This window comes from Salvelinus alpinus, chromosome 33, assembly GCF_045679555.1.
Source record: "Salvelinus alpinus chromosome 33, SLU_Salpinus.1, whole genome shotgun sequence".
Taxonomy (NCBI): domain Eukaryota; kingdom Metazoa; phylum Chordata; class Actinopteri; order Salmoniformes; family Salmonidae; genus Salvelinus; species Salvelinus alpinus.
Window position 1 is genome coordinate 22,253,613 of NC_092118.1, and position 20,489 is coordinate 22,274,101.

The window sequence follows — 20,489 nt, forward strand, 5'->3', positions numbered from 1 at the left end:
TGATGTAACCACACACTCATACAAAATCTTCACCAAACAGAACCAGTACACTGACATCAAACCCATTGATATCACCATAACAATTTTGGGCCCTGACAGTTAGTGATTCATTTTGACACATTCGGGTAAAATATGTTCTCACATCTTCACTTCTAACCTAGCCTCTCCTCTTGGACTCAACTTTCTCTCTGTCTTTATCACTCTCCCATCTTCATCTAAGTCGGGCCAGGGTGTGGAGTATTAGGGAAGGGTTAATTCAGGGGTGAGCCCTCAGAGCTCGGCACTCCTTAGTCTAAAACCACTGCCTCCCTAAAAGAGCTGAGATTTCAGGAAAAGAGAACAGACGGACTAGAGCTAACTGAAGAGGACAGATAGAAGGAATACTGAAAGAATACAGAAAATATTTTAAACACTCGGGCAAAGGATAATAAAACCTATTATGATGGTGAGTCCCTTAATCTGACTATGTTGGGGTGATTGGATTATCTGATGGGATAATGATACATGTAAACCTTTTGAGTATCCTATTGTATCTTGCACCACGCTGTACCATGTACAGCGCCTACATTAGGTACCTACAGCTGGGCATGGGTCAAAGATGGTAAGGCATGCAATGTTGGTTCAGAAGGAGATGACATGGTCTCAAATGATGTCCTGTCTTTTCATAGCTAATTAATAGGCTAAATAACAACTTAGAATCATTTCACATCAATTCAGTAGTGAGGGAAAATCAAGATAATAAAGTATGCTGCCTGCCTTGGCTTAAAGAATCCTTATTTGAAACAATAACAAAACGGTCACCGGGTCTGTGTTGTGGTAAAACATGGAGGGATGGGCCTGGAGAAATGTAACCACTCTCAAATTCATAGACAAGAGCTATGGATGCAACGACTGACCATCCACGATCTCAAAATTATAGTTTTAAATACGTTTTGAGGCTATACAGTGTTTGTTTCCAGATTAATTTAGCATGTTACATACAATAAATTACAATATGATTGAAATAGTTTTCCTTCCAAACATTTTTCATTAAGTTAGTCAAAAAGCAGCTTCTCTGTGTTGAAATTGTGTGGGATTAGCAAGCATTGAAATAGCCTACAACTTTGAGGTGGGGTTTTTGAAGTGTTTTATGCTTTGGCCACACATACGAGAATATACGAGAATAGAATGAGTCAACAACATATGAGTTAACAAAATATGAACTTTAACAAATTCGATTTTCACTGGAACAGTTCCTTTAATTTATGTCCAAACATGTATGTTGCAACTAAGGATTCCAGCTTTAATTGAAACATTCTCCAAGTGGACAATGTGAGACCGCGTGACATCAAATAACTCCTCCTAGCGTTTGGCTCGAGGAGGCAAGCATCAGTTCAGAGAGAAGGTTGTCACTGACGGGAAAGCACTAGGGTGGTCTGCATTCCTTTGGGAATTATAGGAGTTGAATGCATGAGTCTGCCACTTTATACATAGGAGCTGGGCGTCATTTACACATAATAACGAATAGGGACTCTATTTGATTGTCAATTTTAAAGGATTGTTTCAATTTGCGGTTATCGCAATGAGTGCGACCGTTGCATCAGAGAGCTGCTTTCTGTCTGCCCTACAGCCCAACACCGCGGTCACCACTTATGCAGTCCCGTCCGATGTGCAGTTGGGACCGAGGGGTTCCATAATGGATGAGGTGGAAAGGGCTAAGAGGGTTCAACAACAAGTCCATCTGCGCCTCGCCGAAAAGAGGTCTTCATCCCTCACGCGGCTGAACGGCTCGAACTGCATTTCCCCAGGTGGGCAACTTATTATACATTTTAGCCTGTGTCCTATTTTAGAAATGTGAAGCATTTGTTTTTCAACAAACGAACAAACGAATTACCAGCTGTGTGTAGACCAGACCAAATACTCATGAAATTTTTCAATTACACCCTTAGGGAAGATGGCTCAATCCTACTCTTTCAACATAAGTCCAGTCCAAATTTACTATGATCCGTTTTCCTTTGATATACAAAACATGGAAAAGGTCATGTTATCATTGGTAGCCTAAAGACTTGTCAATATTGATAGATTATTATTGTATTCTAATCAGTGAAACTAGTCCTTGTCTTGGCAGACTGGTCTTGCTGGTACCAAATGGGGTTAGGGGCTTATAGTGTGGTGTGAGTAGTCATATTAAGGTACAGCGGTTTCCCCTAAGACCACCTCCATCTAGGCTATATTACTCTCTCCTACATGCCATAAAAATGCAGCCCTGCAGGTATTTCATAACATGCAGGGGCAAGGTAACACATCTGAGTGATCTGACCGATGGTTCTCACATCTGCAGTCATGGTGTCTACAGATGCTGCGCCAAACCAGTAAAGCATTCAATCTGTCTTGCCAGATGCCAAACTTTCACAGTAATTCTGTATATAAAAAGTGATTTATACACAGATGCTTTTACACAGAAGATGTGATATTCTGGTATTCTGAAAAATCATAACATTTAGTCACAGCCAGGAATTATCACTGCATGTGGCAATGAACCATATTATGTGAGTGACAGATTCCTTTTCATGGATTTGTCATTCGCGTCTTACAAGGCTGTCACACCCAAGGCTTTAGATTTTAGCAGAGGTTTGATGCCTATACAGTACGAACAACTAACAGTCACATGGCTCATAAGTGACAGAAGATAAACTCAGCTAATTATCGAAGAAAAGGGTAGTATTTAGTCTCTGAGCTTTTGATCCTTGTGCTGACTGATTTAACACTTAAGGGTTTAAAGATTATTTCATGCCCAATACTAATAGAAGGACAATTTAGCTGGATTCCTCAACATGGTTACACAGTTGGAGAATGTTTATTTTTTTAACACTAGAATGATATCATTAGGTAGCTAGTTTACTAGGTAATGTTTTGAGCATGTCCATTTCGGATAGTTGACACCTTATGACATAATTTTTTATAGGATTGGGGAGGAAAATGATGCACAATACAGTATAATATGATAAAGTATAATGGTAGTTTTGAACTGCTAGTCATGGTAGTTATTGATAACATAAAGCTCAGATTTAAAAAATGGGACCCTCTGATGTATGGAACATTCCTGTCAATCCATTCAGCTCTTCAGAATGGGTTATCAGTAGCACCAAGCTGCTCAGCTCATGTTCTATTTTGGACAGCGTTGGTTGGGTTGGGTTGGATATTGTGGTCAGATGGCGTCTCAGAAAGAACTACGTGAAACCAACACATAAATCAGTCAGCTGCCTGTGTTTTGCAATGAGAAGGCAAACAACTTGAGTTGGGAAATCTATACTGTTAATTATAGTGCTGTTACAAACTGTAATTAAGAAAGGTATTTTGATTGAAAACAAACAGTGATAGTAGGCCTATTTCACTCAGCAGTGAAGTATATTCCCAACAATTGATCATATTCATGTGTGTGTGTGCGTGTGTGTGTGTAAAACTCATAATGGAGGGGATATTGGGAATGTAATGCATAGTCTATTTGACAAAAGCTTATGTTATCGCAACTCCTATTCAAACTCAACAGGGGGCTATAGATAATACTGTCTCAAATGACTTACAACACCCTATTATCACATTGTTGCCATGGTTATACAGTCAAAACATACAGTATTTGTATACACAGTAAGAAAAGTAGATTTCTATGACCTAATGTTCAGACCTAAAGGTAGAGTAACACTTGACCTGCAAAGTAGGGGACAGAGCTCAGCTCTCACACAGTGCAGAGACAACTTTGTGCATGCAGGGAATTCGTTTAACAAACTTCCCGTTTGTTTTTTGTTTTTATATCACTATTAAAGTTAATGAGTTAAGAAATACATAAAAAGTCCAGTATTAATATCAGATTGAAGTGAGCGTCTGTAGTCAGCGTAAATCAATGTTTTTGTAGCCATTTCCTGTGAGTAAGTAGACACTTTTTTGACCTGGCAGAATTGTCCTGTTCAGTGTCAACCCTCAGGCATGCAATCCTCCCACACAGTTCAGTTGGCCTCTCTCAGCCCCTGCTAGGTCACTCTGCCAAGAGTCAGCCTCACTGGGACATATCCACTCAGTTAACCCTCACTATACCATATTAGTTAAGCTATAGTGTCAGCATTACTTTCTAGTGGTCATTATGTGTTTAGCTGGTCCAGTATGAAATGCCAGGGTCTGTTTTAATGCACTCTCTCACAAAACAAAGAATCTCCCAAAGGTATACTACCCTGCTTGCTTAGTCCAACATTATCCTGTCCTCAATGTTTCGATATCTCAGTACAGTGGCTAATCCCCTCTAAAACATGAGGTATTGTGCAATATCTCCCTGGGTGTGTGTTTACATTTTTACATTTTTGCTGCTTGTCTTGGTGTACAGCTGAGGTTGATATTGTTGTTGTTTTTCATGCACAAACATAGTAACCATGAGTCCAAATAGCAAAGCAAGTGGCAAGAAGCTAATCAGAGTCATCATTTGTCACACTTTTTAGTAACAAGAACAAGTGCTTTGCAGGACAGGTTATAGATTCATTAATATGTAATTAGACTAATTGTGAAGTTGTAATCTCAGGAGAAATTTGTGGTTGCATTCTCTGTCTAAGACAAAGTCTTTCTCTATCCACATGTAGACCATGGTGGCACAATGAGATATAACACGTACAACCCCGGATTCAGCTCTAAGTCAATGGTGTATAACACAGGGAGTAGGACCATGAAGGTGAGTACTGTAGGACTTCATATTTTCTAATGTTTAGTTGTGTTTATTTTTGCCTTCATGATAAACCCTAATCTAACAGCCCCAAAGTCCTGCTTTTCTAGCTGATTGCCATGCCACATTTGTCCCTTATCTAAACCAGGGGTGAAATGCGTTAAAAAAAGAAGCTCCAAGGTCTTACCACAGTGACACACTTCACAGCTGCACCCTCACAGCACATACATGCAGTATTTCACAGGGTCCTACCATAACTATGTTTAGATGAGGCACAGGAACAAAAATCTCTGGACAGGATTCTACTGCCTAAAGAGTCTAAACACATCTTACCCGTGACCTCATTTTTAGACTAGACAGTTTGGCCAATGTTTGCTTTTTGGGTATTATTGTAGTGTAGATAGTTAAGTGTAACAGTGTCCTCTCTGTATGGCCTCTAGATGCCCCCGGTATCCCAGCAGTACTTGGGAGGTAGGTACTCGTCTCGCTCAGCGGTGGAGTTAGGACCCAGATACAGAATCAGCCAGCCTCCAGTCAACACTGGCTACCTCCACCATGACGACATCCAGCTGGGTGGCTACCAGACCAGCCGGGCAAGGACCACCAGGTCCAGATCAGTTTGTCAGGCTGACCAAGAGGCAGTGGTCCAGGGTGTGGGAGGCCTGCTCACCCTGCGCCACCAGCAGCAAAACCCAGTGGCCAGCTGGGTGGCCCGGGATGGCATGGGCACAGAGTTCCACTCCTACCATGATGGAGGTATACCTGCCCCAGCAACGATGAGGCGCACACTCAGTGGAACCCTGGCGGGGGGTGGTAGCGGTGGGTGGAGAGAGGCGGAGCTAGTTTACCAGCACTCCTACAAAGGTCCCGCCCACCGTACCATTAGTCGCATCAACAACAGACAACAGCAGCAGCAACATCTGAGCTCAGCGTCGGGGCTGCAGCAGTGGCAGCAGGTGTCTGGCGGGGGCGGTGGCAGTGTGTACGGAGGCTGGGGGCAGTACCAGAACTCCCTGCCCCGACCGGCCTCCTTGCACAGCATGAAGAGTATGGGGAAAGGCATGGACGTGCCTGATGGGGGCAGGGATTCAGCTGACAGCAACGAGAAACTCGGAGGGTGAGAGATGCATGGACTGTTAAAATTTCCTGCAATATCAAACAGACAAACTTAGCCCTAGGTAGATTCTGTTCTTCTTACATAACTGTTATAGGTTTCTGATTAACCTCACTCTCCTTTGTCTTCCTGGTGTTTGTGGACAGAATGCACAGTTTAGACATGCCCACCGCGGTCAACTATCTCTCCATGTCCGACACAGCCATGCAGGTGCTGGGAGCAGCCTACATCCAGCACCAATGTTACCATAGCAGTGATGCCAAGAACCAAGTAACAGCTCCTTCTCAATAAATAGCCATATACAGTAACATACTTCATTGCCCAAAATATAATTTACAGCCCTACTGTTTAAACTAAACTGAGTTCTCCATGCTCTTATCAAAAATCCATTGTAATATAGAATTTGTTGTCTTGTTATGGCTTAGTAAGTCAGCCTGATAGTCATATAGACTGGCCCACCCTGTCTACAGGTGCGTCTGCTGAAGGGTGTCCCAGCCCTGGTGCAGCTCTTCAGCAGTGACAGCCAGGAGGTCCAGCGCTACGCTACAGGCGCTACACGCAACCTCATCTATGAGAACATGGACAACAAGGCGGCCCTCATTGAGGCTGGGGGAGTAGCCAAGCTCATCAGTGTCCTGAATGAACCAGATGAGGAGCTTCGTAAGAACATCACTGGTAAGATCATCTATATACATTAACAATCAGCTTGGATCTCAAACTAAGTTACAATTTTAAAGTTCAAGGAAATACTCTCAATATGAGAGCAACAAAGGTAAAATAGTCAACGTGACGTGAGGTGAGCAGAAGAAGCATACAGTATATTGTCACCAATCAGAGATTCAAGTAATCACTTTCTTTCAATTAGAGTCCAACATAAAGTTAATAAAGTTCAAATCCCAAATAGAATCCCAACCGAAATAATATATTTTTAGTAGTGATGGGCAACGGTATGGAAAATCTATATCAATGCCATTTGCTTTTTTCTAACCGATATCAATATTATATAATTTTATGAATAACATAGCTACTGTGTGAATGTTTTATTTTCTGTTTACTTCTACGGCTTTGAGAAGTCCAGACAACTGCTTGCTGTGTGAATGTTCTAGGGGCCTAACCTACCCAACCACTTTGGATACAATGAAAGCCAGTTGATGCCCCATCAGCAGGCAGTTAAGTTGAGAGGGTTTTGTGCTTGCAGAAATAGTCATGTATGTTTTTTTCTTTTACATAATTGTGTAAGGTAACAGCAATCATAATTCAATTTGATATCAATATAGGTTTTTCAATATTGTTGCCCACCACACATTTTTAGGCTATATATTCTTATCATTCACGTGCTGAAGATTCTGTCAAATATAACAGAGCCTAAATGTAGTCTGCAGAGATAGAATCTGTCTGTACACAGGTTGAGCATGTGGACCGGTAGTAACTATGTAATAGAGGTTCCCTTTGTAAATGGGTCAAGCTGGGAATGAAGAATGCCCTGTAACCTGAGGACACTCAAATCCCTCAGCCCATTGAAAGGGGCAGCCTAATTTCCCAGCAGTCTCTTGTGCTTTGTTCATGCTTGGCTGCCTGCTCCTGAGTAAATAGTCCTTGAGATTCCTGGACCCTGTATGTATTTGAACCCTCTCCTGGGTCAACTGCACTTCACAGAGAGAGAGAGAGGGCAATGCTGCTCTGATCAGTTGATTGGAGGGTATATGGAGCCACTGACCTTTCATTGGCTAATACGATAACGGAGTAGCTGTGGATCCAACTTCTCTGGACCCCACTTCCCGACAGCTAAAGGTTTCGAAGCTTCTTCGAATGTGCGGAATTCTCTACTTTACGCACAGTCTCTGCTCCACTGTTAGGCTGCCCAGAGAACAAACTACTCTGGGGAATCAATGTCTGCAACATCACATAAGGCTAGTATTCTACATAACATAACTGAATATAATAGCGTAGCATAACGTAAGACAAAAAATAATTAAACATTTCATATGAAATTTTAGGATGATTGTGCAAATGGTTGGATTTTTCTCTCATGTGGCCAAAAACTCAGCAATGCGCACCACTAGGCAAAATATGTGCTTTGATAAAAACTAAACACAGGTAAGGTACCGTGCTACAGTTTGTTAACACCATCTGCTACAATTTTTGCTCACTACATAATTGAAAACAACACTGTAGGCTACTTCACTGTTTAGCTCAAGAAGATCTACAGTTGAAGTCGGAAGTTTACATACACTTAGGTTGGAGTCATTCAAACTTATTTTTCAACCACTTCACAAATTTCTTGTTAACAAACTATAGTTTTGCATCTACTTTGTGCATGACACAAGTATTTTTTCCAACAATTGTTTACAGACAGATTATTTCACTTATAATTCGCTGTATCATAATTCCAGTGGGTCAGAAGTTTACATACACTAAGTTGACAGTGCCTTTAAACAGCTTGGAAAATTCCAGAAAATTATGTCATGGTTTAGAAGCTTCTGATAGGCTAATTGACATCATCTGAGTCAATTGGAAGTGTACCTGTGTATGTATTTCAAGGCCTACCTTCAAACTCAGTGCCTCTTTGCTTGACATCATGGGAAAATCAAAAGAAATCAGCCAAGACCTCAGAAAAACAATTGTAGACCTCCACAAGTCTGGTTCATCCTTGGGAGCAATTTCCAAATGCCTGAAGGTACCACGTTCATCTGTACAAACAATAGTACGCAAGTATAAACACCATGTTTATACACGCAGCCGTCATACCGCTCAGGAAGGAGACACGTTCTGTCTCCTAGAGATGAATGTACTTTGGTGCGAAAAGTGCAAATCAATCCCAGAACAACAGCAAAGTGTTACGTGGAGCAGCACAGGGGAACCTAAGAGCGGACTTAGACTAGGAAACAGAGATGAATGAACCAAGGTATTTATTGTAACACAGGGAGATATGGAGTGCAGATCCGGGGAAGCTTGGATGAGTTGTTGAAAACCAGATGTGGAGGCTGAGGTTGGAGTGTGATGGGTTGGGACAGGGTAAACAGGTCCGGAGAATCCAAGGGAGTGGTGGTGTGGTGAGTCCAGAACAGGGTAGCAGGGTGGTGAGATGTGGAACTGGAGACAGTAGCCAGAGTCAGGGCGGCAAAACTGCAGTGAGAGGATAAACAGCGTCAAGCAGGGTAACAGGTACAGCAGGGTAACAGGATCTTGAATAATAATAATGGCTAGAAGCATAAACTGACTGAGCAGAGATTACGATCTGGCAGAGTGGAAGTGGCAGAACTGAGTATTTGTAGAGGTCTTGATAATGGAACGAGTTGCAGCTGATAGGGATCTGATCTGACTCCAGAACACCTGTCTCCAACCACACAATCACACACAAACAGAAAGGGAGGGGGAGAGAGAGAGAGTGCACCTGGGGCGCCTGTGGCCCTGGACGGAGTTACCGTTAGATGGAGGAAGGCCAGTGACGAAGTCCTGAGCTATGTGTGACCAGGGGCGACTGGGTATGGGAAGAGGGCGAAGCCGACTGGACGTAGGTTTGATGGGGCTTTTGTTTCCGGGCACAGACCGAGCAGGCTGAGATGAATTCCTGAGCGTCTCTCACCATGGTGGGCCACCAAAATCACTATCACTTCTGCTCCCGCTCATCCCTCCCCTGGCGCTTGAGGGCGCCAGGCTGCCCTGCATCACGCACTCCTGTCATCATTTACGCACACCTGCCTTCCCTCGTCACGCGCATCAACGATATTGGACTCACCTGGACTCACTCATCATCTGTTTATTAGCTCCCCTATATTGATCAGTTTCCCTGGTCTGTTCCCTGTTGATGCATTGATTGTTTTTGTCTTTGTTTTCTTGTATGCTGACTATCACGTCCGTCGTAGTGAGAAGACCAAGGCGCAGCGTGATTGGAATACATTCTTCTTTATTAAACGAAGAACACTTAAACAAACTAACAAAATAACAAAACGAACGTGAAGCTATAAACAACTAGTGCTGACATGCAACTACACATAGACAACTACCCACAATTACAGGTGGGAAAAGGCTACCTAAGTATGGTTCTCAATCAGAGACAAAGATAGACAGCTGCCTCTGATTGAGAACCACACCCGGCCAAACACACAGAAATACAAATCATAGAAAAAGGAACATAGACTGCCCACCCAAATCACACCCTGACCAAACCAGAATAGAGACATAAAAAGCTCTCTACGGTCAGGGCGTGACACTGACGCTATGTGACACTGACACTGTTCTATATTAAATGTTTGACTCCCCGTACCTGCTTCGTCTCTCCAGCGTCATTCCATGTGACACAAAGGACCTTGTGAAGATGCTGGAGGAAACAGGTTCAAAGGTATTTATATCCACAGTAAAACGGGTCCTATATCGACATAACCTGAAAGGCCGTACAACAAGGAAGAAGCCACTGCTCCAAAACCACTATAGAAAAGCCAGACTACGGTTTGCAACTGCACATGGGGACAAAGATTGTACTTTTTGGAGAAATGTCCTCTGGTCTGATGAAACAAAAATAGAACTGTTTGGCTATAATGACCATCATTATGTTTGGAGGAAAAAGGGGGAGGCTTGCAGGCCGAAGAACACCTTCCCAACCGTGAAGCACGGGGGTGGCAGCATCATGTTGTGGGGGTGCTTTGCTGCAGGAGGGACTGGTGTCCTTCACAAAATAGATGGCATCATGACGAAGGAAAATTATGTGGATATATTGAAGCAACATCTCAAGACATCAGTCAGGAAGTTAAAGCTTGGTCGCAAATGGGTCTTCCAAATGGACAATGACCCCAAGCATACTTCCAAAGTTGTGGCAAAATGCCTTAAGGACAACAAAGTCAAGGTATTGGAGTGGCCATCACAAAGCCCTGACCTCAATCCTATAGAAATCTGTGGGCAGAACTGAAAAAGTGTGTGCAAGCAAGGAGGCCTACAAACCGGACTCAGTTATACTAGCTCAGTCAGGAGGAATGGGCCAAAATCCACCCAACTTATTGTGGGAAGCTTGTGGAAGGCTACCCGAAACGTTTGACCGATGTTAAACAATTTAAAGGCAATGCTACCTAATAGTAATTGAGTGTATGCAAACTTCTGACCCACTGGGAATGTGATGAAAGAAATAAAAGCTGAAATAAATAATTCTCTCTACAATTATTCTGACATTTCATATTCTTAAAATAAAGTGGTGATCCTAACTGACCTAAAACAGGGAATTTTTTCTAGGATTAAATGTCAGGAATTGTGAAAAACTGAGTTTAAATGTATTTGGCTAAGGTGTATGTAAACTTCTGACTTCAGCTGTATATGCATAACCCCATGAATTGGATTGAGATCAAATGGTTGGCATGCAGACGCTGCATGGCATTTCACCTGTAAAACGACTGTCAGTGAGAAATATGAAGGGAGAGTGACCACAAAAACTGGCGAGTAAAGTAGAGGTAAAGAAACACACGAGCAGAACGTGATTGGGATCTTCAGCTCTGGTGAAAAGGGATCTAGGGGGGATGGGGCGGAATTACCTACGGATCCGCAGCCTCGGCCATTAGATAAACTAGTGTGTGGAGCGATTGATGTGTCACTTATGCTCTGTAAATACTTTTCCTGAGATTCTTATCATACTTTGATAGTTAATCTATTATAGAAATAGTATTTCCCATTACAGATTCGTAGAAGGTCCAAAAGGCTTCTTAACAGCTTCTACCCCCAAGCCATAAGACTCCAGAACAGCTAATCAAATGACTACCCGGACTATTTGCATTGCCCCCCCTCCACCCTCATTTTTACGCTGCTGCTACTCTCTGTTTATTATCCATGCATAGTCACTTTACCTCTACCTACATGTACATATTACCTCAATTACCTCGACTAACCGCTGCCCCCGCAGATTGACTCTGTACTGGTACCGCCTGTATATAGCCTCGCTACAGTAACTTTTTTGTTGCTCCTTAATTATTTGTTATTTTTTTTCTATTTTTCTTATTTCTTATTTCTTTATTTTTTTACTTTTTTTCTTCTTAACACTGCATTGTTGGTTAAGGGCTTCTAAGTAAGCATTTCACTGTAAGGTCTACACCTGTTGTATTCGGCGCATGTGACAAAATAACATTTGATTTGATATTGATACATCAGATATTATTTATTGACCACATTGAAAATAGAAAATAGGATTCCCAGGGTTTACTTTGGAATCATATGACATGAATCCCACTGTGATAATAGTGATTATTTAGACCTATTGAAGATAAATCATTTGGATGTCAGGTTATCAGCACACACTCTATCCTGGTCATAGAGGTTGTTTTGTGTACCGACAGAGTGGTTCAATAAAACCTCTCTCTCCTCTGTCTGTCCTGCAGGTATTCTGTGGAACATGTCCTCTAAGGACAGTCTGAAGGAGAAGTTGGCCAGAGAGACATTGAGTGAGCTCACAGAGATGGTGCTGGTGCCCCTGTGCAGTAGTGGAGATTCAGAGCTGATCCATCAGAGTCCATCTGAGGCAGACATCTTCTACAACACCACAGGCTGCCTGAGGTAGCTATACCTATCTGCCTACATGTTGTATACATACACACTGTACACGGACTGATACATGTACTGTATACAACTTCTCTGTACTCTCATCCTCTGTTCAGGAACCTAAGCTCAGTGAATGAGAGGACGAGGCAGCAGATGAGAGACATGCGAGGGCTGGTGGACTCGCTGGTGGCCTACATCCAGAACTCCCTTCAGGATGAGAAAGCAGAGGACAAAGTACGCCTCAACTGTTCTAATTATGTCACATTATTGTGTGTTTCTTTCACACCTTGATTATTTTTCTGGGCATGTTCTTTCAGGTCAAACCCTTTTCCCTGATTTAATATCTCATTTGATTTGATCTCATATACTACAGTCTTCAGCAAATCATGGGTTCAGCTGGGGTAGAGTGAGAGCCAATCATTGTATCTGTACAGTTCGTCATTAGTGGTACTGTTTGTATTATCTACCAGACAGCCAGACTGGTCATGCTGTGGCCTATCTGCTGTGCCTTATGTAACGCAGGCTGCTTTGAGAGACACAATGGCCACCTATGTTTCCATCTCACCCTCTCCTCACCCCCTCTCTCACTTCTCTCTCTCTCTTTCTCTCTCTTCTCCTCCTCCCTCCATCTTTGTCTGTGCCTGCAGGGTGTAGAGAATGCAGTGTGTGTCCTGAGGAACCTGTCTTATCAGCTGTACAGTGAGATCCCTCCCTCAACCCTACTGCGACTGGAGGGGCCTACGCGGGCCAGAGCCACTACTGAGACAGAGTCAATTGGCTGTTTCACCCCACAGAGCAAGAAGGCAAAGGAGGTAGGTGTCATTTTCCCAAGGCAAACCCAAAGGAAATATCAAATTATGGCTAAACATCAAGACACTGAAAAATGTACAGTATGTACAGTACAGTCATGCAATCCTGATGGATATGGGACCATGATATGTTTTTTCTGTAATGAATCTATTCCCCTGATCTCTATAGCGACGGAACCAGGAACTGTCCACCTTCTCAGAGGTGGCTAAGCAGCCGAAGGGGGCGGAGTGGCTGTGGCACCCCCAGGTGGTGGGGCTGTATAACCGCGTGCTTCAGCACTATGAGACCAACACGGCAACACGAGAGGCTGCAGTAGGGGCCCTGCAGAACATCACAGCCGGAGAGACCAGGGTAGGTCCCACTCCTCTCCCCCACGTGCTGACCTAGCCATCACTTTCACCATGACAGGCTACTTATGCTTCATTCAGATTTACAGTTCAACTGAAAATGTACTCAACACTAGTGTTGAATTCCCCTTCCTCCTTGTGTATCAGTGGGCGTCAGTGCTGAGTTGGGTGGCTTTAGAGCAGGAGCGAATGCTGCCTGTGGTGCTGGACCTCCTGCAGACACAAAGCGACCAGGAGATGCGTTCCCTCACTGGCCTCCTGAGGAACCTGTCCCGACACAGCAGAAACAAGGATGACATGGGTGAGACTCAACCCCCAGTACCCCACACTGTTCATTTCTACCTTTGTCTCTCCTGCCCTCAATCTTGTATCCATCCATTCCATGCATATTAATCACAGTAATTCCCCTTATAAGGAGACTTTAAAGAATGGCTACTTCTCTCCCTTCTGACCTCCAGCTACGAAGGTAGTGAACGTTCTGGTGACCAAGCTCCCCAGTGATGGCCACCAGAAGGAACCCTCCGGGGAAGTGGTGGTCAACATATGTGGGACCCTCAATAACCTGGTTGCAGGCAGCTCACTAGCAGCGAGAGACATCGCCTTCTTTGATGGACTCCCCAAACTTGTTGCAATCAAGTCTTCCCACGACAACAGGTTAGTGAATCTTGTCTCTCCGTGTTCTTGGTTTGTTATTCATTGTGTCTGCTTTTTATTTCCAATTTCCTGTCTGGCTCCTGTTGTGTTTGACTGTGTTTTTCACCTACTATAGCTCAGGGAAGCTGAAGGCTGCCAAGGCTGCTTCCACAGTACTCTTCAACATGTTCCAGTACAACAAGCTGCATAAAGATTATAAACAGGTGAGGCTAACACCATTTAACATAGACATTGTGATAGATGGGATTGGAGAGCAGGAAACGCGGGGGTCGTTTGGCCTCTTCCATTGTGCATGGCCTTCTAACCTCTTGTCTTGGTCCAGATGGTTCTTTATTTTCTTTATGGCCTCTAACGGTTAGTCTAACTCTTTTTTTTCTCAGTTCTAAGAATGCTCCCCTGCCCCTCCCTTGGATCGACTGATATCCCCCATAATTCTTTGGCACAGCAAATATAAATATTTTTACTAAAGCTGTTAGTTATTACATTTTCATGGAAGTGACTTTTTCTTGTGGCCCTTAGGAATCCTCATTCTGTGCAGGTACTACAGTTATCAGTTCAAGTTTATACAATCTAGTTATCTGTTATCAGTTATATATTTAGACTAGCTTTTATATCATGGTTTTCTTTGCTTGAGTTGTTTTGGGGTTTATTGAACAGGACCAGTAAAACACCTTGGTTTGGTGGTTGGCAACTGGACAGTCCTCTCCTCTGTGCTATAGTGCTACTTGAGTTTGTAGTGCAGTGTCTTGTGTTTCCTTGGATGGTCAGTTAAATGGTATGTTTGGAATGCTGGGAGCAGCCATTGATTGTCTCTTGCAAGATAACGGCTGTCTGTTTTTTCTCTGTGCAAAATATCAATCTTCAGTTTACACTTGTAAACACTGTTTGTCCCTTCTATGTGCCCTCTTCACACTGTAGAATATTTAGGCCTGTTTACTAGGGCCGGGATGATACCAGAATCGTGAAAAATAGTCATAGACTGTTCTCTCTACCTCACGGCAAGTGGTACAAGAGCGTCTGGGACCAAAAGGCTCATGAACATCTTCTACCCCCAAACCATAAGATTGCTGAACAGTTAATATAATGGCTACCCGGACTATTTACATTGACACCTTTATTTAAAAGAAAACTGCACTACCTACATCAGTGGAGGCTGCTGACGGGGGAGGATGGCTCATTATAATGGCTGAAATTGATCCAATGGAATGGTATCAACCATATGGAAACCACGTTTGATGTGTTTGACACCATTCCATTGACTCCATTCCAGCCATTATTAATAGCAGTCCTCCCCTCAGCAGCCTCCACTGACGTACATTTACCTCTGCACATTGACTTTGTACCGATACTCCTTATGTTATTTTATGGTGTTACTGTTTTCCTTTTTTTTATTTAGCAATAATTTTTGGGTACTTTTTAACTCTGCATTGTTGGGAAAGGGCTCGTAAGTAAACATTTCACTGTAAAGTCTACACCTGTTGTATTCGGGGCATGTGACAAATAAAATTTTATTAGATTTTTTGATTTGATACTTTTTAGTATCGTGGCAAGGAAACAAAAAAGTGGATTTAACTTCTTTAGCCCTAATGTTGGAAACAAACACCAGGATGTTGTCATCCAGTCACATGTATTGATTTCCAAGCTATAGCACACACTATTTCACATACAGCAGGTTTTTAAAGCTATAGCACACACTATTTCACATACAGCAGGTTTTTAAAGCTATAGCACACACTATTTCACATATAGCAGGTTTTTAAAGCTATAGCACACACTATTTCACATACAGCAGGTTTTTAAAGCTATAGCACACACTATTTCACATACAGCAGGTTTTTAAAGCTATAGCACACACTATTTCACATACAGCAGGTTTTTAAAGCTATAGCACACACTATTTCACATACAGCAGGTTTTTAAAGCTATAGCACACACTATTTCACATACAGCAGGTTTTTAAAGCTATAGCACACACTATTTCACATACAGCAGGTTTTTAAAGCTATAGCACACACTATTTCACATACAGCAGGTTTTTAAAGCTATAGCACACACTATTTCACATACAGCTGGTTTTTAAAGCTATAGCACACACTATTTCACATACAGCAGGTTTTTAAAGCTATAGCACACACTATTTCACATACAGCAGGTTTTTAAAGCTATAGCACACACTATTTCACATACAGCAGGTTTTTAAAGCTATAGCACACACTATTTCACATACAGCTGGTTTTTAAAGCTATAGCACACACTATTTCACATACAGCAGGTTTTTAAAGCTATAGCACACACTATTTCACATACAGCAGGTCTTTAAAGCTATAGCACACACTATTTCACATACAGCAGGTTTTTAAAGCTATAGCACACACTATTTCACATACAGCAGGTTTTTAAAGCTATAGCACACACTATTTCACATACAGCAGGTTTTTAAAGCTATAGCACACACTATTTCACATACAGCAGGTTTTTAAAGCTATAGCACACACTATTTCACATACAGCAGGTTTTTAAAGCTATAGCACACACTATTTCACATACAGCAGGTTTTTAAAGCTATAGCACACACTATTTCACATACAGCAGGTTTTTAAAGCTATAGCACACACTATTTCACATACAGCAGGTTTTTAAAGCTATAGCACACACTATTTCACATACAGCAGGTTTTTAAAGCTATAGCACACACTATTTCACATACAGCAGGTTTTTAAAGCTATAGCACACACTATTTCACATACAGCAGGTTTTTAAAGCTATAGCACACACTATTTCACATACAGCAGGTTTTTAAAGCTATAGCACACACTATTTCACATACAGCAGGTTTTTAAAGCTATAGCACACACTATTTCACATACAGCAGGTCTTTAAAGGAGCAAAGAGTTTGATCTGCTTCGTGTTTTCATTTTTGCCATGGAGCAAAATATTGTGATACTGGTATCGTCCCAGGCCTACTATTTACCCTTTCTAAAAACAGACTGCTCTATCTAAGTGGCCTTCTCCCTTGTGTTTTACAGAAAGGGTTCACGAGGTGTGACTTCACTGACACGGCCATTTAGAGCAGACTGCTTGGCCCTTTTACTGGATTCATATTCTGGACCTGCTGGTAGAGCCAGCAGGAGGACCCCCACAATGAACCTGACACATCTGGTCTCAAATGGATGCATTGATGGAACCTGAATAATTCTGAGGAATGTATTTACCGGCCGCCAAGGACGGAGGAGAAGCAGCTTTTCTTTACTCAATATTTTTTTGATTTTATCACATTTTATTGGTCTTTCAAAATGGAGTGCTTTACCAGCTTAATATTTGTATTGTCATGAGAGTGTGTTGGATGACTGAGGAATCTTCACTTCAGGACGGTGTGTGTGCGTGTGCGTGGTCCATGCCTGTGTGCATGCATGTGTGTGAATGTTTGGACTTAGTGGACTCGTCCCGTAAAAGGCATTGAATGCCTCTTTTCATCTCTGATACCATATGGGCTCAACATGCCATTCCTACAGACATACTGTGAATACAATCCTCTATATTGTTAGTTCTACAGTACATGGATGCTTCACTGAAAGATAAGATACAGGATGGGTGCCCTCCAAACTCCCCTTTGAACTAATAATCACCAGAGCATTTTAAAGAGCCCCTGCTTTTAATCACCCCAGTCTCCACTTCATGGTAATACAATGTTTTCCGGTTCCATCCAAGGAGGCTCTTCTGTGCTTATTTTCACCCCAAATAACTAACAATAAACAGCATCTGACATGACCAGACAGTTGTCCCCAGTGTGTCCTTTAAGCATGAAAATAAACTTCTCATTATCTTACCCCTCCCTCACAGATCTGTGCTACATTGTTTGGGCGGCAGGTAGCCTAGTGGTTAGAGTGTTGGGCCAGTAACCGAAAGGTTGCTCGATCAAATCCCTGAGCTGACAAGGTAAACATCTGTCATTCTTCCCCTGAACAAGGCAGTTAACGCACTGTTCCTAGGCTGTCATTGTAAATAATAATTTGTTCTTAACGGACTTGCCTAGTTAAATAAAATAAAAAATAAAATGGTTACTAATCGTAAACGTTCCCTGCCTCTGAAATTCACTCACCCTTGTGTCATTTATGACTAAGAAACAATTTGTAATAATGACATCTAAATAAAGTGCTGAGTAGTGCTGATTATGAAAGCAGACTTTACAGTACTACAAGGTACAGTGGGGCAAAAAAGTATTTAGTCAGCCACCAATTGTGCAAATTCTCCCACTTAAAAAGATTAGAGAGGCCTGTAATTTTCATCATAGGTACACTTCAACTATGACAGACAAAATGAGGAAATAAAATCCAGAAAATCACATTGTAGGATTTTTAATGAATTTATTTGCAAATTATGGTGGAAAATAAGTATTTGGTCAATAACAAAAGTTTATCTCAATACTTTGTTATATACCCTTTGTTGGCAATGACAGAGGTCAAACGTTTTCTGTAAGTCTTCACAAGGTTTTCACACACTGTTGCTGGTATTTTGGCTCATTCCTCCATGCAGATCTCCTCTGGAGCAGTGATGTTTTGGGGCTGTTGCTGGGCAACACGGACTTTCAACTCCCTCCAAAGATTTTCTATGGGGTTGAGATCTGGAGACTGGCTAGGCCACTCCAGGACCTTGAAATGCTTTTTACGAAGCCACTCCTTCGTTGCCCGGGCGGTGTGTTTGGGATCATTGTCATGCTGAAAGACCCAGCCACGTTTCATCTTCAATGCCCTTGCTGATGGAAGGAGGTTTTCACTCAAAATCTCACGATACATGGCCCCATTCATTCTGTCCTTTACACTGATCAGTCGTCCTGGTCCCTTTGCAGAAAAACAGCCCCAAAGCATGAAGTTTCCACCCCCATGCTTCACAGTAGGTATGGTGTTCTTTGGATGCAACTCAGCATTCTTTGTCCTCCAAACACGACGAGTTGAGTTTTTACCAAAAAGTTATATTTTGGTTTCATCTGACCATATGACATTCTCCCAATCTTCTTCTGGATCATCCAAATGCTCTCTAGCAAACTTCAGACGGGCCTGGACATGTACTGGCTTAAGCAGGGGGACACGTCTGGCACTGCAGGATTTGAGTCCCTGGCGGCGTAGTGTGTTACTGATGGTAGGCTTTGTTACTTTGGTCCCAGCTCTCTGCAGGTCATTCACTAGGTCCCCCCGTGTGGTTCTGGGATTTTTGCTCACCGTTCTTGTGATCATTTTGACCCCACGGGGTGAGATCTTGCGTGGAGCCCCAGATCGAGGGAGATTATCAGTGGTCTTGTATGTCTTCCATTTCCTAATCATTTCTCCCACAGTTGATTTCTTCAAACCAAGCTGCTTACCTATTGCAGATTCAGTCTTCCCAGCCTGGTGCAGGTCTACAATTTTGTTTCTGGTGTCCTTTGACAGCTCTTTGGTGTTGGCCATAGTGGAGTTTGGAGTGTGACTGTTTGAGGTTGTGGACAGGTGTCTTTTATACTGATAACAAGTTCAAACAGGTGCCATTAATACAGGTAACGAGTGGAGGACAGAGGAGCCTCTTAAAGAAGAAGTTACAGGTCTGTGAGAGCCAGAAATCTTGCTTGTTTGTAGGTGACCAAATACTTATTTCCCACCATAATTTGCAAATAAATTCATTAAAAATCCTACAATGTGATTTTCTGGATTTTTTTTCCTGATTTTGTCTGTCATAGTTGAAGTGTACCTATGATGAAAATTACAGGCCTCTCTAATCTTTTTAAGTGGGAGAACTTGCACAATTGGTGGCTGACTAAATACTTTTTTGCCCCACTGTACCTTGTAGTACTGTAAAGTCTGCTTTCATAATCAGCACTACTCAGCACTTTATTTAGATGTCATTATTACAAATTGTTTCTTAGTCATAAATGACTAAATACTTTTTTGCCCCACTATATGACCTCTGACACATTGATTTATGTCTGAGTGAAGCATAGAAGAGTTTGAAGTGTCTGATACAGGGAGTTAACCCAACTCTGAGGCCACTGCACACACAAGTCATTACTTCTCTGCATTATTCATCTACATGGGCTAGCTCAGACTGTGTTAGGTTACAGTATGTGAGGTGTTAGGTTACAGTATGTGAGGTGAATTGTTTCTCATAAGTAATGGTTTAATTTAATGGATTTGGCATAATACATGATTGCATTTTAAAGATACAATCAAACTCAAGGGAACTTCTGTTTTCACTTTTTTACTTGGTAAGTTTATTTACATGCACATAGTACGGAGTTTCCTCTGAAGCATTTGGGCTCCCTGTACTCTGCCTTCTCTTGTGGGAGGAATTGTTCTCATTGGCGGCAGGCCAAACAGGGCGTGTTTAAGTTTACAGA

The 20,489-nt window shown here is 42.3% G+C and overlaps 1 protein-coding gene across 2 annotated transcripts; it reads left to right on the forward strand.

Moving 5' to 3' along the window:
- Positions 1-329: 329 nt before the first annotated feature.
- Positions 330-17,896, forward strand: LOC139563099 (plakophilin-3-like). 2 transcript variants are annotated; one of them, XM_071381380.1, is made up of 14 exons: positions 330-445; positions 1,610-1,787; positions 4,605-4,693; positions 5,125-5,801; positions 5,945-6,068; positions 6,269-6,473; positions 12,155-12,329; positions 12,431-12,548; positions 12,962-13,126; positions 13,293-13,475; positions 13,619-13,772; positions 13,930-14,125; positions 14,241-14,328; positions 17,152-17,896. In XM_071381380.1, exons 1-14 carry the CDS (start codon positions 440-442, stop codon positions 17,191-17,193), a joined length of 2,400 nt encoding a protein of 799 aa, XP_071237481.1. In that variant the 5' UTR covers positions 330-439; the 3' UTR covers positions 17,194-17,896. The 2 variants fall into 2 exon arrangements, with proteins under 2 accessions (XP_071237481.1, XP_071237480.1); XM_071381379.1 differs by lacking the exon at positions 330-445 and having other exon boundaries at positions 1,371-1,787.
- Positions 17,897-20,489: the final 2,593 nt, after the last annotated feature.